A 23,535-nucleotide genomic window follows, 5' to 3' on the forward strand; every position below is an offset into this window, starting at 1 on the left:
CAATGCAAAACTCTATATGTTGGCCCCAGTGTGAAAGGGGCTTAAACAGTGTGTCCAGGGTGTGAGGGTTCCTCGTCCTGGACATGTATAAGTCCTGGATGGAGGGCAGACTGGCTCAGATTTTTTTTTTTCTGCAGACCTGACAGTTCGTTGAAGTTTGTGCCTGTCATGTTTGAAGGCAATATGACATCTAAATAACATATTACTCCATTTAACCGCAGTAGAACTTGATCCATCAGTTTCTTGAAGATGGCAGGTGCACTGGCAACTCCATAAAGCAGTCTGTCAACTTTACACAGGCCTTTGTGCATGTTAATTGTCAAGTACTATTTTGAACTCTCATCCAATTCCAACTGTTGATAATCTTGTGACAAATCTAATTTTGAAAATCTGTCACCTTACACCAGCAGTCGTCTGCTTCTTATTGTCCACGGCACCTGTAGCACGACTTCCTTCTTTCCTCCTCCTTGGGAACAGCTTTTTGGAAAACTGCGCTGGTTTTTAGGGACTTTTATGGCCACTGTTTTGCAACTTTGTATGCCAAGCTCTTTTTTATAAGCTTTCGTGAGCGTCAAGTCCGTATGTGCAGCGTTTAACATGCGGTCTCGCAACTCATTACTGTGAACACCACAAAGCAAATTGTCTCTTGTTGCATAGTCCAAAAATGCTTCAAATTTGCTCGTTGAAGCTAGCTTCCTGAGGCTTGTCATGAGCTGAGTAATACTCTTCTTCGTGTGTTAAACATATCTTTCAGCGGTAGTTTTTTTGCCGAGTGCACAAGAGACTTATTAAATCAGTCAACTTGCATTCAGACGGTTTTAGCAGTGCACATAAGTCCATCAACAGGGTGTGGTTTAGTTTTCCAACAAACGTCAAAAACACTGCTTTTGACTTTTCATTACATTTTAGTCCCTTTGCCATGGAGACTTGTTCTAGCTGTTCTGTATAGGTGTCAAATTGTTCCTTCATGAAATCGAAGGTCTTCTCATCTGCTGAACCCAGTCACCATTGTCAATGTGCGAGCTTCGTCTCAGAGTTCAGTCGCTGACATAAAACTCTTCTGCATCAATCCAGTTCCTCGTCGCCAATTTCTGTTGTGTACTCCTCAGTTTAGGTTCATAAGCTTGAAGAAACGAAGCCTCACTGGAACTATTACATATTTATTTACAGGACTTTCCAAAATAACCATCTCGTCTCTTTCATTCCACTCTTTTTCTGCAACTGGCTGCCTGAGTCACAGCCTTATAAATGTACCTCGCGCCCCTGCAGGAAACCTTAGTTACTGCAAAATGGTATTCGTTGGCTGTCCTGCAGTCAGTCTACGGGTGAGACTAAGGCACAGGTTGAGTGTGCAGTGTCAGCACAACAGTGGTGTCAAAAGTACACACATTTGTTACTTAAGTAGAAGTATAGATACTGCAGTTTAAAAACACTCTGGTAAAAGTTGAAGTATCAACTTGACCTCTTTACTCAAGTAAAAGTGAAAAAGTATGTGCTCCAAAACCTACTTAAAGTATAAAAGTATAAAGTAACCTTAAAAAAAAAAAAAAAAAAAAAAAAAAAAAGGTACATGCCACTATATGAATTGAAAGCTTAATTTAAAAACTGATTCGTTCTACATGTGGCCCAAGACCCAAAACCCCAAATTACCCCCCAACACCACCTGCACCAAAATGTTTCAATTCTAGAAGCTCTGAAATGCAATCTGGGACTATTCCAGACGATAAACTGCAGTGAGTGCAGCATCCATTTAGTGAAGGAAAAAACAAACAAAACACAACTTTCCTTATTCAAATTCATTCCAGTAGTATTCTGCTCTTATGAGGAAGCAGCAGTTTTCTAGTTTGGCAGATAGTTCTGGAGAAAATCACTGAAGAAATTAACAGACTGAAAATATGGTTTGACCGAAACAAACTGTCATTAAATAAGGCAGGGATGAAGTGGAGGTGTAAGAGTCACTAGGTGTTCACAGGAAACATTTATTTATGTATGTATGTATTTATTTATGTATGTTCATTGTTAGTTGCTTTTATATTTTCTGTTGTGTTTCTATTCAGGTTCTTTTTGCCTATTTCTCTAAAATTGTATATAATAATCATTAGATTATTAATATATAAACAAAAATAAATGTAAGAAATATTACAATTTGAAAACAAATGCACCCGAACGTGATGAGAGCTGCAATTGCTTAATGCTAAGTTTTAACATTTAAAATGCCATAGACATGCTAACGCGTTAGCATCGCTCCTGTTTTTAAGTTATAAAATACATCTATCAACTGTTTCAGAAGACCATAACAGGTCGGTTTAACATAGAAAAGGTAAATAATACTCACAGAAGTATGCTCTTTATGGTTTTAGCGGGGGAAAATTAAGCGAAAGAAATAAAGAATAAATGAAGCAATAGGTCGAAGCATTGCTTCAATCTGTGAACCACTACTTCAATTGGTTCACGGTTCAAAGCAAAGTCTTGCTGCAGAAAAGTTGATTACAGGCGCACATGACGTGAAATATATATATATATATATATAAACACAAACTGAAGCCAAGAGTAACGAGGCTGCTTGTTTTAAAAATGTAAGGAATAGAAAGTACAGATACTTGTGTGAAAATGTAATGAGTAGAAGTCAGAAGTAGGCAGAAAAATAAGTAATGGAGTAAAGTATAACGAAGTATTTGTACTTCGTTACTTGACACCTCTGCAGCACAAACCATTTGAAGGATGGCGGTGTCAGCAGTCGCTGGAGAGTATGCTGTGGCCGAAAATAATATACAATAAAGGTGTTGTCAAAATACAGAGAAATGTAAAGTAAGAATTACAAAACAAAAAGAAGAAAGAAAAGGCAAGGACACCTAGAAAGGAAGGAAAATCAAGATATTTCTCCACAGATCTTTCTAGCTATTATGTTGGAGCAGCAAGACAAACCGCACATACAAGCGACAAATTCCGAAGTTCCGATGTCACAGACCGAACGGTCCCCTCTAAAAATTGGTCTGCCTTGCTTCACTGCGCATGTGTCATTTCGGACCACAGCAGCATGTCTGAGACAGAGTCTCTTCACCCAAAGCAACCAAATGGATTCATGGGATTATTAACCATCAGATGATAATGGTAAAACCTCTTAAATCATTCTAAAGTCAGTTTTAAGCAGAAACGAAGCTGGCGAATTTCCACGATGCTTTGAAATGACCGACACGCAGTGAACGCATCAGCTAGTAGCTCGTGTAGCCGCAGCGCTCTGATCGCTTCCTGTCTTTTATGATAAAGTAATGCTGAATTTATGTGAGATAGATGAGTGGAGTGCAGTTTGAAGCAGAAAGGAGGCGTTAATCTGTGAACCGCTAAATTCCAGGGCTAATAACGCATGTGCAGGAAAGGCAGGGCAGACCAATATTTAGAGGGGACCGTTCGGTCTGCTACACCGGCTTGGTCCAATGTGCTGGTTACAAATGGTTTCCACTGACACCCCATCCTCCAAACGGTTTGTGCCGAGTCGACACCCCCAGTCTCACCCCCAGTTGACTTAAATCTAATTAGGGTTCATTTAAGCTGACACTTCTGTAATTAAGAATGATTCATGGTTTTCATCATGTTTGTCACTTCAGCAGCGTACTGTCAACCAAAGAAATCAGATGACAAAATTAGCTACCACCCTATGAAATTTAACATATTCTTCAAAATTTTACCAGTCTAGCTTTGTTAATCAAGGGACATGACACAGGTAAAATGAGCCCAACTTGAACAATATGCGCATTAGCAACCTCAAACAAGGACCTGTACCAGGTTTCATGGACTTACTCCTCAAGGTGTGAGAGGCGCGCATATACCCTTTTTGGGATGGACGGAAATCGCAGCGACATAATGCCCCCTCGGGCCTTTGGCCAGTGGGGATAAAAATAGCTTTCTATGTGGGAAAAGCCAGATGTTGGTGAATTCTAACCCAACCATGTTCTTAGTTATTTTTATCTTCTAAATGCAATTTTTTTGCATACATTTCTGGAAAATTCAGTATCTTATGAGCAGTGACCACCAGTGTCTCTTCACGGAGAAGAACAAGTGTGACAAGACAGGACTAAACATGCCTATGCAGAAATCTCACGCACTAAATGTGCACAAGCAAATGGCAAATAGACTGCATTTATACAGTGCTTTTCTATCTGCATCAGATCCTCAAAGTCCTTTACAGTTATGCCTCACATTCACACACCGATGTCAGGGTGCTGCCATACAAGGCGCTCACTACACACCGGGAGCAACTAGGGGATTAAGGTCCTTGCCCAAGGGCCCTTAGTGATTTTCCAGTCAGGCTGGGGTTTGAACAGAGAATCCTCTGGTTTTAAGCCCAACGCTTAACCACTAGACCATCACCTCCCACATGCAACTAGACAGGAAATGTTAAGGAGATACAAAAGCTCAGAGCACATGCCCTCTGAGCGTTGCTTCAATCTCTGCACAGGACAATTAAAGAAAGAAAACTACATCTTTACATAGTAAATAGGTTTTGGCTGTTACATGAATGTGCAAAATCTGAGTTGGATCACTTTTAAAGCATCCTTACAGTCTACAGTCAATTGGTCAGATTATTGCATATAGTAAAATTGTTTTCTTGCTTTCTCTTTAAATGTTTTTCTAGCTCAAAAATAATTAAGAATTAACAGAGTGCACAAAAAAGTACCGAGACCACGGTCTGATATTTTCCCGTTCAGACTGAGCAAGCGCGGTTAATAATTTGGTAATTATATGGCTGTTCAGAGCTGTTTTCATCTTGTTAATTCCTCCAATTCAAACTCATCAGTGTAATAAAAGAATGGTCCTCTGTCACTCATAATTTCTTTGTTCACCTTTGTTTGATTTTTGCGGCGTGAAAATTGTGACGTCTGATATGGTAAAGTACCAGACCGGAAATCAGCCAATCAGAGCGTGCGTACTGTTGTAGCCATATAATAAAAAAAGATATACAAAGAAAAAAATGAGAGAAGCAGTGATATTTTGTAAGGAAACCTTTATGTGTGCTTTGTGAAACTCATTTATCATTAGAGACAGAAGGCATTGCAGTTTCCATATAGCAGATAAGGTTTGATATTAAAGAGTACAAAAAAAGGAAAATCACAAATCCAGAGTTCAATTGTCTCTGATGTTATGGGGGGGGGGGGGGGGGGGGGGGGGTAAGACTGGACAAAAGAAAACTAAAAAAAAAAAAAAAAAAAAATTGGTCCAAGTATTTTCTTAATTCCTTGCTGGCCTGTCCATCACTCTCCCCCAAAGAAGAGAAGAGGGGGAAAAAAACCCCACTGGAGAAGCTGGTCATCCTCTTAAATTTAGACAGGGATGTTACCGATAAGGGGTCCAATGATAATATTCCAGTATTTCCAAAACAAAAATCACACACTGAACACAGTTTGATTGCATAGACTTTTTGCTTCATAATTTCATCTTTAGCATTTTCATTTTTCATATCATGTAAAGTTTCCGTAACTCTCCTGTCCACATTTTTTTTTTATTAAAAAGGAAGTGAGGAGATGGAAGAACGGGGAAGGTACGGGAGGAGTGGGAGAGAGAGGGAGAACAGGTCCGGAGCCACTACAGTTCTCAGAAGAATTCTTACAAACGTAACTGCTCAATCCAGGAAGTGCAAGAACCTTCATTCAGCCAATCAAATGCATCTGTGACATTTCAAATATGATTTCTGCAGGTTTGTTCAGTGTGTATAAAACAAACAAACAAACAAACAAACCCAACTAAACTCTGGCTACTGCAGTGACAAAGGAAAAGTTTTATTTTCAATAAGCCCCTGATGGCCACTGAGAAGAATACTTGATCAGAAGGAGAAGGTTACGGTGAACAACAGCGTGGTCTGTCATGGGAGAAGACCTTCAGGAACACGAGCATCATCTAAACACTACCAACATTAACTCCATCATAGGTTCTGTTCCGAATTCAAAGAATCTTGAAAAATAGTCAAGAACTTCTGGAAGCTTACACCAAAACACCCAAACTGTCTTTGTCATTGTAAGCTTTTTAATTTCTGTGTTTTGTATATTTATTCTTTATTATTATTATTTTTTATAAATGCCACTACGTTGCCATACTGGAGAGCAGGCGACCAATGATTCTCTAAGCCCTGGACTCTCGTTTGTCGCACTGAAAAAATAAGTATATACAGCACAGAGTCCCCCACCCCCCCACCCCATCCACACCGCTCCAGAAATTAAACAAATTCATCAGGACAAAGATGAGAAGAGGAAAAGAGCACAGAGGTTGGACAGGTCAGAGGTCTCCTCATAGAGCATCATGGGAATTATTGGTAAATGTTTCATCTCAACACCGTTTAATACCTGCAGCACATCTGTCTGGAGCTTCAAACACACAAACCGTTCGCAGTTTAAACCAAAAACCACCCAGTCGCCGAAATAATGACCCAAAGAGCACCCCTGCATCAAACGCCAGATTAGTGCCCACCCTGTGCCACAAACACCAGATTAGCACCCATGCCGCATCAAACGCTACATTAGCACCCAATCCCATATAAACATCAGATTAGCACCCACCCCCACATCATAAATGCCAAATTAGCAACCACCCTGAATATGACCCCCCTAAAAAAGGCAGCTGGTACAGAGAACCTGGACTACAGATCAACTGTCACAAGACCCACCCCGAGACATGCTGCTCCAAACATCTTTACAACAAACTATCACTGATTTCTGTTAACATAAAATTTCTGTAAAAAAAAAAAAAAAAAAAAAAGTTTGGTCAAAGCTAAATATAACTTCAATATGTTCAGAGAGTCTAGAAAAACCAAAAACCCTGACATTTGTGGTGATTTCTAAACTGGCACACGCACACGAACGCATGCACGCACGCACGCACACACAAACGCACACACACACACACATACACACTCCTCGTTTAGTCAAAATGCTGGATTTCAGGTGTCTGGAAACAGATGAAGATGACCTCTCTACCTCCCTCCCCCTTCCTCCTCTCCCTCTTCAATGCGGTGCTCCTCTCTACAGATCGCTCTCTCCGTAGAGAGCGGTGGAGAAAGACATGTAGTCGAGGGCACCGGGGATGGCGTCAGGTCCCGTGTAGGGCGCCATGCGGGCAATGCAGTACTCTGCCTGGTCGGGCGGCAGCTCCCTCCTCAGCTCATCAGCTGTGATGAAGTTCTGATGGAAAAAGAAAAGAAAAAAAAAAAAAAAAAGAAGAAGAAGAAATTAGATTTTTAAATAATGTACGAACACCAAAGAGCAAGAGGGAACAATATAATTTACAGGACAAATTGCACATTTAGATTAGGAGCTGTGCAGGGAGATAAGAATTTCATTCAGCTGGCCGGATCGCTCCCGTCTCCTCATGATGGGTGGTACCTCAGCCGCAAAGTGACGTTTCTACCACAAGGCACGTGCACCCACACAGCCAGAGGTCTGCATACCTTTACTTGTCTTTTCAAGTGTCAGTGCTTCTTGCGAAATCCTACGTTTTATGGAGAAACATCCATGCACATGATTCCTGAGCGGCTCTGTTTGTGCGCTCTGCTATTAATGAGGCCGCCGTGGGTTCAGCAGTGATGACTCAATGCTACGAGTTGGCGTCAGCATGTCAAAAGGGCTCTGCATTCTTTTGCGCACCCTGTATTCTCTTCTTATGTCTGCCAGAACTGATGCAGCCGTGTAGCGGCGTGATGATATTTTGAAACACACTGCGAGTCAGCATAAATTTAAAACCAGGGTTGCCTCCACAGCATAGATTACATAATCATGTCAATGTGAGTGCAATGTGTCAGTGCTCATCATTCTTTTTCTTTAATACGGGTTCTGACAGTCCATAATTAGACATTATTGGAGGGGGAAATGAATTTTGGGTATTACTGGAGTACTGCAGCAGACAGCTTTATGTTGCATACTGCCACCTAGGGGGAATCCACTCATTTCATCACAGAATCCTCTCTCAACTCACATTTGTGCCTGGTCCACATGGAAACGAACATTCCCTATACATTTTTGACGTTTTCAAAAAGTGTGCCGTAAACAAGGCACCATTTCAAGAAATACCTGCACATACACAAAACCGCTGAAAACACTGTAGTGTATATGCCAAGGCTGTATGTGGCACTGTAAGGCTCCCAAAGAAAACAGAAGAAGATAGCATGCGCACAAAGCTTGATGACAAAGACTAATGCTAAAAGCAAGAGCATAAGCTGACAGGCTGGTGTGAACTGACGAAGAAGACCAACTTTTACTTACAGTCACACTGGATTATGAATCGTCTAAACTACAAGACGTGACCGTTTGCTGCTTGTTGTAGTAGAAGAGGATCAAACGTTTTGCTGTAGTAGCCCCAGCAAAAGAGTCCGGTCGGAATTAATAACTTCAAAGCGAATCGCCACTTTAAATAAAATGACACCTCTTTCCAAATGCTGTAATACAGACAAACCACAATCGACGAAAATGTTTTTTTTTTCCTCCCAAAATGAGATGTCCTGCATTTTTTATAAATTACATCCTGATGTGTAGTGCAGCCAGCTGCAAGACCTCAGCTCAGATGTATGGAAAGACATTCATGCCAATGTCTGAAAGGAAATGCTTTTGACAAAAACTACAGATTTTGTTCATTTCTATTTATGTCCAGAGATCAAGGATCTACCATGTAGAGTTTATTAGGTCCAGAGTTTAAGGATCCAGTGACCAATTTTATATTTATTTACTTTAAGACTCAGTAAAATGATGTTGACATAGAAAAGCTGTAAAGCCTACTTTTAGTACACAGAATATTCACGAGGTATCGATAAGGGAATCAATAAGGAATCGGATCGATAATGGTATTGATAGATAAAATTTTATCAATACTCATCCCCAATGACAAGTGTCCAAATGGCGGCCTTCTGCTCCAGCGTATATGCTGATGTACAGTATACCAGTAATTTGACGGCAGGTGGCGCACTGTTAGGGTTTTCAATTAGCACTGCACTGATTTCTTACCATCCCCCTATAAGAAATTGAGAACGTTGAGCTAGACGCTACATGACAGATCTAAAGCAGCTGTCTTTAGCTTGCTACACCCAGGAATATGTGTGCAGGCAGCAAGTATCATTTTGTTAATACAGTAATACCCGCATACAACGTTCAGGTGGATCAGCAAATTTTGTCCGTTATACAGTAGTCTTCAGAATAATAGTAGTGCTATGTGACTTAAGATTAATCCAGGTTTTGAGTATATTTCTTATTGTTACATGGGAAACAAGGTACCAGTAGATTCAGTAGATTCTCACAAATCCAACAAGACCAAGCATTCATGATATGCACACTCTTAAGGCTATGAAATTGGGCTATTAGTAAAAAAAAAAAGTAGAAAAGGGGGTGTTCACAATAATAGTAGCATCTTCTGTTGACGCTACAAACTCAAAACTATTATGTTCAAACTGCTTTTTTAGCAATCCTGTGAATCACTAAACTAGTATTTAGTTGTATAACCACAGTTTTTCATGATTTCTTCACATCTGCGAGGCATTAATTTTGTTGGTTTGGAACCAAGATTTTGCTCGTTTACTAGTGTGCTTGGGGTCATTGTCTTGTTGAAACACCCATTTCAAGGGCATGTCCTCTTCAGCATAAGGCAACATGACCTCTTCAAGTATTTTGACATATCCAAACTGATCTATGATATCTGGTATGCGATATATAGGCCCAACACCATAGTAGGAGAAACATGCCCATATCATGATGCTTGCACCACCATGCTTCACTGTCTTCACTGTGAACTGTGGCTTGAATTCAAAGAACAATTTTACTCTCATCAGTCCACAAATATTCCTCCATTTCTCTTTAGGCCAGTTGATGTGTTCTTTGGCAAATTGTAACCTCTTCTGCACATGTCTTATTTAACAGAGGGACTTTGCAGGGGATTCTTGTAAATAAATTAGCTTCACAAAGGTGTCTAACTGTCACAGCACTTACAGGTAACTCCAGACTGTCTATGATCATCCTGGAGCTGATCAATGGGTGAGCCTTTGCCATTCTGGTTATTCTTCTATCCATTTTGATGGTTGTTTTCTGTTTTCTTCCATGCGTCCTTCCACCCCCTTTTCTACCTTTTTTTTTTTTTATTAATAGCCCAATTTCATAGCCTTAAGAGTGTGCATATCATGAACGCTTGGTCTTGTTGGATTTGTGAGAATTTACTGGTACCTTGTTTCCCATGTAACAATAAGAAATATACTCAATCTTTTTATTCACATAGCACTACTATTATTCTGAACACTACTGTAACTGAAGACTGTTATAAAACAGACAAAATCCACTATATGTATAAAATGGACAACATCAATTCTTTTTTTTTTTTTTTTCTTTTTTTTTTTTTAAGTCCGCTGCTGAGTGGTACCTTAAAATCCTAAAGCCTGATTTATACTTCTGTACTTCTAACTCTGTGTGGCCATGCAGTGATGTCAACGTACACATGACCCTTTAAGTTCTCAGTTGCGTCTTTATGCAATTTACCACAGGAACAGTGGCCTTTTCTGGATCAATTTGTCCCTCAAAGAGCTCCACTTCTTTCAAGCTCTGTGTTGTTAAGTTTATCATATTTGGGGACTTCTCTCCCAAACATATTTAATCCATGATTGAAATGTAATCGGCAGGCACACTGCAAAAATTTTAAAAATATGACGGGAGAGGAGGAAGTGAAACCGGAAACATGACAAATCACAGTCCTTGTGGTCGCCATTGTTTGGCAGCTGCACGTCAGGCTCTGGGGAGGATTTGCATCCAAGCAGAGGGCTCTGATCTAAACTGGTTTGGTTTGTCAAACCCAGGGATAGGTGTGAAACTTAACACCATATTACAGCAAGGCAACAAGCAGCATTTTATTAATAATTGCTGGCCTTGTATTATGGCCTGGCTCCTTTAGGTGCTGGGTATGAGCCCGGTTTGAGAAAAAAAAAAAAAAAGTGACGGCTTTTAATCAAGAAAATATAGTACCTACTTTCCTTGAATTGGTGAGTGCCAATTACTGAGTGTTACTGGGCACGTCCAGACTGCTCTATCAGGTACAGACGAGGGTTTTTAATGGAAATACATTGCGATGGGGTGGGACGTTTTGTCTGATGTGAGCAAAAATCAGTTATATATGGTGTTTATTACAACCCCTGGCAATAATTATGGAATCACCAGCCTTGGAGGATGTTCATTCAGTTGTTTAATTTTGTAGAAAAAAAGCAGATCACAGACATGACACAAAACTAAAGTCATTTCAAATGGCAACTTTCTGGCTTTAAGAAACACTAAGAAATCAGGAAAAAATAATTGTGGCAGTCAGTAACGGTTACTTTTTTAGACCAAGCAGAGGGAAAAAAAAATATGGACTCACTCAATTCTGAGGAATAAATTATGGAATCACCCTGTAAAGTTTCATCCCCAAAACTAACACCTGCATCAAATCAGATCTGCTTGTTAGTCTGCATCTAAAAAGGAGTGATCACACCTTGGAGAGCTGTTGCACCAAGTGGACTGACATGAATCATGACTCCAACACGAGAGATGTCAATTGAAACAAAGGAGAGGATTATCAAACTCTTAAAAGAGGGTAAATCATCACGCAATGTTGCAAAAAATGTTGGTTGTTCACAGTCAACTGTGTAAACTCTGGACCAAATACAAACAACATAGGAAGGCTGTTAAAGGCAAACATACTGGTAGACCAAGGAAGACATCAAAGCGTCAAGACAGAAAACTTAAAGCAATATGTCTCAAAAACCGAAAATGCACAACAAAACAAATGAGGAACGAATGGGAGGAAACTGGAGTCAACGTCTGTGACTGAACTGTAAGAAACCGCCTAAAGGAAATGGGATTTACATACAGAAAAGCTAAACGAAAGCCATCATTAACACCTAAACAGAAAAAAACAAGGTTACAGTGAGCTAAGGAAAAGCAATCATGGACTGTGGATGACTGGATGAAAGTCATATTCAGTGATGAATCTCGAATCTGCATTGGGCAAGGTGATGATGCTGGAACTTTTGTTTGGTGCCGTTCCAATGAGATTTATAAAGATGACTGCCTGAAGAGAACATGTAAATTTCCACAGTCATTGATGATATGGGGCTGCATGTCAGGTAAAGGCACTGGGGAGACAGCTGTCATTACATCATCAATAAATGCACAAGTTTACGTTGATATTTTGGACACTTTTCTTATCCCATCAATTGAAAGGATGTTTGGGGATGATGAAATCATTTTTCAAGATGATAATGCATTTTGCCATAGAGCAAAAACTGTGAAAACATTCCTTGCAAAAAGACATATATGGTCAATGGCATGGCCTACAAATAGTCCGGATCTTAATCCAATTGAAAATCTTTGGTGGAAGTTGAAGAAAATGGTCCATGACAAGGCTCCAACCTGCAAAGCTGATCTGGCAACAGCAATCAGAGAAAGTTGGAGCCAGATTGATGAAGAGTACTGTTTGTCACTCATTAAGTCTATGCCTCAGAGACTGCAAGCTGTTATAAAAGCCAGAGGTGGTGCAACAAAATACTAGTGATGTGTTGGAGCGTTGTTTTTCATGATTCCATTCCATTCCAATTTTTTCCTCAGAATTGAGTGATTCCATATTTTTTTCCTTCTGCTTGGTCTAAAAAAGTAACCGTTACTGACTGCCACAATTTTTTTTTTCTTGATTTCTTATAGTGTTTCTTAAAGCCAGAAAGTTTCCATTTGAAATGACTTTAGTTTTGTGTCATGTCTGTGATCTGCTTTTTTTCTACAAAATTAAACAACTGAATGAACATCCTCCGAGGCCGGTGATTCCATAATTTTTGCCAGGGGTTGTACATGGAAAATCATACAAAAGCACTGGGACTTTTGCTTTTGTGTAGTGAGTGTGAGTATCCAGTTTATACGATGATGGTTTAGGCCAGTTTTACTATAATCATCAGTGTCGCCAACCGAACGGTCTCCCCTGCCTTTACTGTACATGCATCATTTTGGAGCATCAGAGGCTACGGCAGGATTTCTGATGTGGATGGGATGCACATACATATGCACAAACCAGTATGCTTTTGAAAAACACTTGCATGCCTATACAGTCACTAAAATATATTGTTAAGAGATCTAACAACTGATAGAATTGGAGCTACTTCAAAATATACCATATTTTGCAGAGAATAAATCGTCTTTTATTTCTTTTAACTAGTTTGGAAGGTTCTGTGTGACATTTTTCTCTTCCAGTCATTTTTTGCCAGTTTTGCCATACCCCGGTGCGAACAAACCAAATTAAATGAGAAAAGTCAGACAAGACGGAGTTTCTCTTGTTCCCTTTGCATTGTCCCTGCACACACACACACACGCTTTGTGCACTTCCACTGCAGTGGCCACCAAAGTCTTCCTCACTCCTAACATTAGTGTCTTTACTGTGTAAAGCTTTTAAAATAAACATAAAGACTGAGGTACGGCAAGAAGTACCAATGACAACAGACATGTCCTGAATCCAAGCACTTGTAGATACCAGATATCTTCAGGCACTTCAAAGATTCAGTCCGCATTGAGTCCAAAAGAACTGACTGAAAACTAAGATTATAAACATCACTGGAAATTCCTCCTAGTCATGTTGAACAAACAAAAATCTAGGCATTAGATTTTCTTCCTGGGTTTAACTGTCCTGGTTTGTCCCACTTCTGTGTATATCCAATTTTAAATATTAAACAGAGCCCATTTATATCTGCTATTAAAATGACTTGTTGGTGACAGAGTGCAATCAAAGTAGAGATATAAATGCACCCAAAACACGGTGAGGTTGGGTGGTGACCCGATGAGCCAATTGGGTCACAGTCTATCCTCACTGCATTTTAGGTGAATTTAAACAAAACAACCACAAAAAAAAGGCAGCACAACTACTACACCTTGCTCTTTTTGACCCACGTAAACCAGAGGAGGTATGTGATGTGAGCTGGACTTCACACCCCAGCAAAGTAGAGCTTAGCAGAACTATCAACCAAAACAGGCCAGTAATCCCATCTATTAGGAGACAGACAGACAAACCTTGTCCCCAGCCAGGATCTTGAAGGATGCGATGACTTGGTCTGCGGTGTCCGTGTCTGTTGTTTCTCTGGACATGAAGTCGATGAAGGCCTGGAAGGTGACGGCACCGCTGTTGTTCGGGTCCACGATACCCATGATGCGAGCAAACTCCGCATCACCCTAGTAAGCAGGAAACAATGGCTTAACCCAAGACGGACAGAAATATCTACAGACGCATGTTCATACAAATACAATTGAGGAGCAGCACCGCAGACGTGCAAAAATATTAGGACCACTACAAAAAAATACCCAAAACTTGAGTGATCATTTACCAAATTCATTTCAATTCCTGACTTACCACTCCAATTCCAGTGAAGTTGGGACATTGTGTAAAATGTAAATAAAAACAAAATACAATGATTTTCAAATCCTCTTCAACCTATATTCAATTGAATACACCACAAAGACAAGATATTTAATGTTTAAACTGATAAACTTTATTGCTTTTGTGCAAATATTTGCTCATTTTGAAATGGATGCCTGCAACACATTTAAAAAAAGCTGGGACAGTGGTATGTTTACCACTGTGTTACATCACCTTTCCTTCTAACAACACTCAATAAGCGTTTGGCAACTGAGGACACTAATTGTGAGTGTCATGATTGGGTATTAAAGGAGCATCCCCAAAAGGTTCAGCTGTTCACAAGCCACGATGGGGCGAGGATCATAACTTTGTGAACAACGGCATGAAAAAAATAGTCCAACAATTTAAGAACGTTTCTCAACGTTCAATTGCAAGGAATTTAAGGATTCCATCATCTACAGCCCATAATATAATCAGAAGATTCACTTTTTGAGCCAGTTTTCTTTAGAAAAGTGGGGATAAACATGGCTTTAGACTTCACTAATATCATTCATTAAAGAATACAAACAGTATCTGGGAAATCTTTCTCAGTAGACAGCTCTCAACTGAACAATCTCACAACAAGACAGCAGCTGAAGGAAGCCACCAAGACACTCATGCCAACTCTGAAAAGTGTTCTGTGGTTTTGTGGCTGTGACTGGAGGAACTACAGCTTCTGATTATGTTTAATCTCTATTGTGGTGGTGTATAGCGACAAAATTACAGAAATTGCGTTATTGTCCAAATAGTTATGGATCAAACCTACAGCCAGGAAAAGATTTTTTTTTCTTTTTTTAAAACAAACCCAACTGCCACCCCAGACTTTGGTGTCAGGAAGCTTAAGATGTGGTCTTAATATTTTATTTACACACATATAGTGACAAAATGATCATGAGTCAATTGCACTGGAAACAACATCACAGATGAGCACTGAAGACGACGTACCAACTACATTTTTCATGAGCCTATATTATGACAGAGGACATGCAAAAAGTACGAAAGCAACATACAAGGGAGACAAGCAGAAGCAACAGAGAGCAGAGTGTCAGCAGGCTTGAGGTTAGATTCAGGAACGTTTTAGCTACATTCTGTCTTAAATTGTGTTTTTCTTTTAAAAAAAAACACAGCAAGGTGGCCACCAGACTGAGGCTTTGGAAATAGAAGAAACTGACAAGTTCATTACAAATAAATACAAATCTGTTTCGAGTTTGAGAATGTAACCACCGTGAAACAAAGTAATTTTATATTTTTTTAGATTTACTACATTTCTGGGTAGAAACACCCCAACACCTGCTGCTAATCCATCAATCCACGAAGCACGGAAATGTTCAGCAGGTGGCAGGCAGGTCGAAGAGATATTACAAAATAAAACAAAGACAAAGTAGGTTTTATGAGTGATCTGACGCATCAAATTTGACCAGGTGTAAAAGGTTTTATTCATTACACATTATGTTAACCTGGTAAGTTACATGACAGACTTGTTATTTCTGTGTTACTGTCTTAAACTGAAGGGGACACACACTTAACTATTTTGCCCTCAAAATTCTACTCACAACACCACCCCATAACAACATGAAAAAGTTTGTTTTTTTTTTTTTTTTAATTTGAAGTAAAAAAAAAAAAAAAAAACAAGAAATCACATTGTTCATAAGTATTCACACCCTTCGCTGATGCACCATTGGCAGAAATTACAGCCTCAGGCCTTCTTGAATATGATGCCAAACATTTGGTGCACCTATGTTTGCCAAGTTCTACACATTTCTCTTTGAAGCACCTCTCATGCTCTATCAAGTTGGATGGGGCACAGCCATTTTCAGATCTCTCCAGAGATGTTCAATCAGATTCAGGTCTGGGCTCTGACTGGAACACTCATTCACAGAGTTGTCCTGAAGCCACTCCTTTGATATCTTGACTGTGCTTAGGGTCATTGTCCTGCTGAAAGATGAACCGTCATCCCAGTCTGAGGTCAAGAGTGCTCTGGAGCAGGTTTTCATCCAGGATGTGTCTGTACATTGCTGCATTCATCTTTCCCTCAATCCTGACTAGTCTCCCAGTTCCATCCCCACAGCATGATGTTGCTACCACCATGCTTCACTGTAGGGATGGTGCCTGGTTTCCTCCAAACATGATGTCTGGCATTCACACCAAAGACTTCAATTTTTGTCTCAGACCACAGAATTTTATTTCTCATGGTCTGAGAGTCCTTCAGGTGCCTTTTGGCAAACGCCAGGCAGGCTGCCATGTGCCTTTTACCAAGGAGTGGCTTCTGTCTGGCCACTCTACCATATAGGCCTGATTGGTGGATTGCTGCAGAGATGGTTGTCCTTCTGGAAGGTTCTCCTCTCTCCACAGAGGAATGCTGGAGCTCTGACAGAGTGACCATCGAATTCTTGGTCACCTCCCTGACTAAGGTCCTTCTTCCCCATTTGCTCAGTTTAGATTGGTGGCCAGCTCTAGGAAGAAATCTGGTGGCTCTAAACTTCTATTTACAGATGATGGAGGTCAATGTACTCATTGGGACCTTCAAAGCAGCAGAAATGTTTCTGTACCCTTCTCCAGATTTGTGCCTTGAGACAATTCTGTCTCAGAGGTCTACAGACAATTTCTTTGACTTCATTTGTGCTCTGACCTGCACTGTCAACTGTGGGACCTTACATGTAGACAGGTGTGTCTTTCCAAATCATGTCCAATCTACTGAACTGACCCCAGGTGGACTCCCATTAAGCTGTAGAAACATCTCAATGATCAGTGGAAACAGGATGCACCTGAGCTCAATTTAGAGTTGCATGGCTGTGAATACTTATGAACATGTGATGTCTTAGCTTTTTTTTTTTTATTATTTTTTTATAAATTTGCAAAAACCTAAATCAATTATCAATTAGTTTAAGGAAGCTGGTCTGCAAGTACGGAGGCTTTATAACTATATTCACGATTTATACAAACAGGCATGAAAATGAGAAAAGAAAAGCCCCCCGGAAGCTCACAGTTTATGAGCATGTTAGAGGCATTTCGGGGCCACAACAAAGACCGAATTTTATGAATTTCCATTTTTTTTTTTTTATTTATTTTTGTATGTTGGGGCATGTGGAAACCTTACTGTAATAAAAGATTCCATCTATGTAGACCTTCTTTCAAGGATACCTGCCTAGTGCTACAGCATATGTACTTACTATAAATGCTAATGCCACAGCATTGGACAGATAGTGACAAATAAGTATTTGATCCACTGATGATTTTACAGGTTTTCCCACCTACAAAGAATGGAGAGGTCTGTAAACTTTATTGTAGGTACACTTCAAATGAGAGAGACAGAATCTAAAAAACAGAAAATGACATTGTATGATTTTTAAATAGTTAATTTGCATTTTATTGAATGAAATAAGTATTTGCTACAATAGAAAAACAGACCTAAATATTTTGACAGAAACCTTTGTTTGCAATTACAGAGGTCAGACATTTCCTGTAGTTCTTGACCAAGTTTGCACACTGCAGCAGGGATTTTGGTCCACTCCTCCAAACAGATCTTCAGATCTTTCAGGTTTCAAGTTTCAGCTCCCTCCAAAGATTTTCTATAGAGTTCAGGTCTGGAGACTGGCCAGGCCACTCCAGGACCTTGAAATGCTTCTTACAGAGCCCCTCCTTAGTTGCCCTGGCTGTGTTTTGGGTCACTGTCATGCTGGAAGACCCAGCCATGACCCATCTCCAATGCTCTTACTGAGGGAAGGACGTTGTTTGCCAAAATCTCACAATACATAACTCCATCCATCCTCCCTTTAATATGGTGCAGTTGTCCTGTCCCCTTTGCAGAAAAGCACCCCCAAAAATGATGTTTCCACCCCCATGCTCACCAACCATGAAGCAAGGGGGTCTTGGGTTGTTCTCATCCTCCAAACATGGGGAGTGGTCTCATCTGACCAAATGACCTTCTCCCATACCTCCTCTGGATCATCCAGAGGAGGCTTGTCTCGATGTTCAGATGGTCACTGGTGAACCTCAAACGGGCCTGGACAAGTACTGGCTTGAGCAGGGGGACCTTGTGTTTCCTGCAGGATTTTAAACCATGATGGCGTAGTGTGTTACCAATGTAATGACTGTGGTCCCAGCTCTCTTCAGGTCACTGACCAGGTCCTCCCGTGTAGTTCTGGGCTTTCTCAGAATCATCCTTACCCCACGAGGTGAGAACTTGCATGAAGCCCCAGACCAAGGAAGATTGACAGTCATCTTGTGTTTCTTCCATTTTCTAGTAATTATGCCAACAGTTGTTGTCTTCTACCAAGCTGCTTGCCTGTTGTCCTGTAGTCCATTCCAGCCTTGTGCAGGTCTACAGTTTTGTCCCTGGTGTCTTTAGACAGCTCTGTCTTGGCCATGGTGGACAGGTTGGAGTGTGATTGATTGAGTGTGTGAACACGTGTCTTTTATACAGATAAGTTCAAACAGTTGCAATTAATACAGGTAAAGAGTGCAGAATAAGAGGGCTTCTTAAAGAAGAACTAACAGGAGGACTGTGAGAGACAGAATTCTTCCTGGTTGGTAGGTGATCAAATACTTCATGCAATAAAATGCACATGAATTATTTAAAAATCATATAATGTGATTTTCTGATTTCTTTTTTTTTTTTTTTTAGATTCCGTCTCACAGTTGAAGTGAAGTTGAAGTATCCCACCTGAAGTCCATCACCGACCCCCTGCAGTTTGCCTACAGGGCCAACAGGTCTGTAGACGACGCCATAAACCTGGCCCTGCAATCCTGCAGCACCTGGACTCCCCAGGAACCTACGCTAGGATCCTGTTTGTGGACTTCAGCTCTGCATTCAACACCATCCTTCCGGCTTTGCTCCAGGACAAGCTTTCTCTGCTCCATGTGCCCGACTCCACCTGCAGGTGGATCACAGACTTCCTGACGGACCGGAGTCAGCATGTGAGGCTGGGAAAGAATGTCTCGAACACTCGGGCTCTCAGCACAGGATCTCCACAGGGGTGTGTCCTTTCCCCTCTGCTCTTCTCCCTCTACACTAACTGCTGCACCTCCAGCCACGACTCCGTAAAGCTCATCAAGTTTGCGGACGACACCACCCTCATCTGACTCATTTTGGATGGGGATGAGTCTGCCTACAGGAGGGAGGTGGACCGGCTGGTGACCTGGTGTAGCAGCAACAACTTGGAGCTCAACGCCCAGAAACAGTGGAGATGATCGTGGACTTCAGGAAAGCCACTGACCCTTCTCACCCTGCACACGGTCTATTCAAACCACTCCCCTCGGGCAGGAGGCTACGGTCCATCCGGACCAGAACCTCCCGCCATAAGAACAGTTTCTTCCCCTCTGCCGTTAGGACTCATGAACTCCTCATAACTCAGTCACCTTAACCTTAACTCTGTCACTTTATCATTTTATCACAGGTCACTTTAGACAATGGACTTTGGTTTTAATTGCACTCCTCCCACTGCGCTGTTTTTTCCTGTTTCTCTTTCTGTTTTTCTGTTGCACACAGCCTTTCATATTTCATATGTCATTTTTTATCTTATATTTTGTCTTATTTTGGCACATATTTTATATTTTATCTTAGCATTTTATATTGCTCTCTGTTTAATGTTGCACCATTATATCGAAGCAAATTCCTAGTCTGTGAATCCTGTTCATTGGCAATGGCAATAAACTTCTTCTGATTCTGAAGTGTACCTAAGATAAAAATTACAGACCTCTCCATTCTTTGTAGGTGGGAAAACTTGCAACATCGACACTGGATCAAATACTTATTTATCTTACTGTATCACCTGCATGCAACGAGCTCTGAAATATAATGGAACTTCATGCATGCATGCGTAAATCATTTAAAGAGATTAAAACATATGAAAACCACAATATCTGTGGTATAAATCAGTGACTTTAATATTTACATGTAATTTAATTGCATCACCACTGATTATGTCTGGCATTCTGTAACTTATTTCTGTAAAGCTGTCAGTGGATTTCAGCTGTTCCCACTTGTATAGTATGAAACTCACTTTGTTAAATTAGTGCTTCGGTCTTTTTCAAAATAACGTAGAAAACATTGCTTCAAATTCACACCCAGTATCTTAGAATTCACCAAGTCTTGCCTTTGTCCCATCCACCTCCCGCTTCAACCATGTCAACTTAAATCTGTTTTTGATACCACTGTTGATCTCTTTAATGTAATCTTCATCCTATCTTTTGATAATTTTGGCCATAACAAATGTTTAAAGACGCATATCGATAGGCCAAAAACAGAAGTTTGCTGTTCTAGAAAAAGTAACCAATGACACTGCGCACTGTAGCTTGCAGTACGGTAATGCTATTCTGGTTCCCCTGCATTTGCGGAAAGGTTTAATTGAACAAATATGTTCCTGCTAATCACTTGCATAGATGGCCCCGCTTGCATCTTGGGCGTTTCAAGACGTCGACAAGAACAGGACACCCTGCACGATTTTTTTGCAACGGATTTACACCGAACTCAAAAATGGCCCAGAGAAAGATGAAAAAGTCGGAAATCCGCGAAAAATTCTCATGCCTGCAGAAATGAATGTAAAAGCCATCTAGAAATTAAGAGAAACTGCAGTTACCACAAAGAAATTGCAAGGCCACACAAAACGTGCACCAGTGATTTGAATCTGCACTACATCCTGTGACTGCAAAGCTGCATATTCCCAGAGGGACTGGTTAGGACCTGCAGAGACTCTGTCAGCGTGCATGCTAGCAGCAGTACCAGGCTGTTTCCTGTAGCAATGAGCAGAGCCCGGAAATCATCAGACACCATCTGTCCTGATCACTTCTGTGGACCGCCACACCACAGCAAAGGTCACGGAGCAATGGAGAAGGGAGGGGGAGTGTGCAAGGTGAAAGATCAGGCAGCGTGAGGTGGAAGGAAGGGCATGGAAGAACAACAGTACCAGAGAAATGGCAAAAGCAGTAAATGGATGTCAAGAAAGAGGGAGAGAAAGTAAGCAATGTTTAGGGTGGAGGAACAAAAAGATAAAAAACAAAGTCAAAGAAAGTCTCACGGCATAAAACAACATAATAAAAAAAAAAAAAAAAAAAAAAAAAAAAAAAAAACAACCTGACAGACAACCACTGTGCATCAGTGAGGTCAAGCTAAAGCAACACCACCCCCTGCTGGACAAACAGTCACACAACAGCTATCGGCCTCCATGCTGTCGGACTGGAACCCGGTTGGACTGTGGTGCTTATCAAGAGCCTCGGAGCAGGAACGCTGAAGGATCGCTGAGCGGTTAACCTTGGGGATGTTTTCCCATCATTATTCAGCTGACCATCAAGGACACATGAATCAGGACGTGAAAAGATCAGCGTGTGCTCAGCGCAGGCTGCCAAACAACAGACACGGTCAAAGTTTAGTCTGAGAAGATAATTACAACAATGGGCCTCATAATTTAGAAGAATATTCTGGCAAAGTGGATACTTGTCTCGACTTCATCTTAAAACAGGCATGAGGGTCTTCCTGTTGCCAGAATCAGGACAATATTTATCCAGGTTAAGAGCTATTCCAGGCAGATTTGAACGTATTTAAAAACAAACATGAGAATGTATGTAACTGTTGAAGAAGAAGCATCTGTGTGTAATTTTCTACATTAACATTGGTTGCACATCTGTAGTGTGTTTTAGTGGAGAGGTTTATCAACTCTATTTTTCAATAAACGATTAACGAAGACTTGCGACTGAGAGGAATCGTTTTGTCAAGCTCAGTGATTTTTGCCGGCATTCCTGCTGAGGCTTTTGACAAACACACAGTGTTCGTGCTGGTGTTCATACCTGCTTGTCGTTTTCCACATCGTAGCCCAGACTGATCAAACAGGCCTTGAACTCCTCCGCCATCAGGGCCCCGCTGTGGTCCTGAGAGCGGCCACACACCCAGTGACAGAGTGACATGTCACGAGGACGAACCAACCACAACACAGAATGGCGTTGAATGGAGACCATGTGATTCCACAGTGTGTGTGTAGATGAGGACATGGGGAACGAAGACACACAGACATTGGTGGATGTTTAGACAATGACAGCACTCAAGGAAGCTTCACGAGCAGCCTGCGAAGACAATGTGTCTCTCTCCTAATGTGTGACATCTACAGTTACACATTACAATGTGCTCACATGCACAAGAAATGTCCTGTTAGTAATGAGAAGGACACTCAAAATAGTGGAGCAGATAAGTATGACTTTTGGCCAGAATTGTTCACTTGGTCATACAAGCATCAGATTTGGCATGAATGTTCTTCATAAATCAGTGTTCGAGAAAAAAGTGCTGGCCACTTGAAAATCCAAAAAAGGTGGCCAGGTAGGGTCAATGGAGAATTACACAGGGGTCAAAATTTAAAAATGCTCCAGTCATATTGAAAAGTATAACATTATTTGTCTGATCATAACTATTCCAAAAAGGTATAGTTTGGACTATCTATGATTGAATGTTATGGAGTTATGAGGTAAAAACAGCAAAAATGGTGACAAAGGTCAGTTTCAGTTTGTACAGGGGTCAAAAGTTAAAGCTGCTCCAATTTTTGTAAAATGTGATGCAAATTATTGGTTGCGTTAATAGGGGTTTAAAAAGGAATAGTTTGCACCATGTGTCATGCTTAGTTGTCACGTTACAGGGTAACGTACGTCATATGCCATAGAATCCAATGGACGTCAACATTGTTTGACATTTACTCTGCAAACCAAGCATTCAACACAGTCAAAACTATTCCATTTATTAATCCTATTAGTTCAACCAATATTTTGCACCACCTTGTACCAAAATTGGAGCAACTTTGACTTTTGACTCCTGTGCAAACTGAAACTGACCTTTCTTACCATTCTTCAACTTTCAACTTCAACTTTTTTCTTATATAGCGCCAAATCACAACAAACAGTTGCCCCAAGGCGCTTTATATTGTAAGGCAAGGCCATACAATAATTATGAAAAACCCCAACGGTCAAAACGACCCCCTATGAGCAAGCACTTGGCAACAGTGGGAAGGAAAAACTCCCTTTTAACAGGAAGAAACCTCCAGCAGAACCAGGCTCAGGGAGGGGCAGTCTTCTGCTGAGACTGGTTGGGGCTGAGGGAAAAAACCAGGAAAAAGACATGCCGTGAAGGGGGGCAGAGAT

General features: G+C 40.8%; 1 protein-coding gene across 2 annotated transcripts in view; it reads right to left on the reverse strand.

Annotated features, from left to right (window-relative positions):
- Positions 1 to 5,500: 5,500 nt before the first annotated feature.
- Positions 5,501 to 23,535, reverse strand: part of LOC117508808 (alpha-actinin-4) — a 162,847-nt gene continuing 144,812 nt past the window's right edge. For both annotated transcript variants that reach the window (XM_034168643.1, XM_034168642.1), the window contains exons 20-22: positions 22,201 to 22,281; positions 14,037 to 14,195; positions 5,501 to 7,169 (exon numbers count right to left, since the gene is read on the reverse strand). In XM_034168643.1, the coding sequence (XP_034024534.1) occupies positions 7,011 to 7,169; positions 14,037 to 14,195; positions 22,201 to 22,281 (399 nt within the window). In that variant the 3' untranslated portion in view covers positions 5,501 to 7,010. The remainder of the gene's footprint in view (positions 7,170 to 14,036; positions 14,196 to 22,200; positions 22,282 to 23,535) is intronic.

Source organism: Thalassophryne amazonica, chromosome 4, assembly GCF_902500255.1.
Source record: "Thalassophryne amazonica chromosome 4, fThaAma1.1, whole genome shotgun sequence".
In the NCBI taxonomy this organism is placed as follows: Eukaryota; Metazoa; Chordata; class Actinopteri; order Batrachoidiformes; family Batrachoididae; genus Thalassophryne; species Thalassophryne amazonica.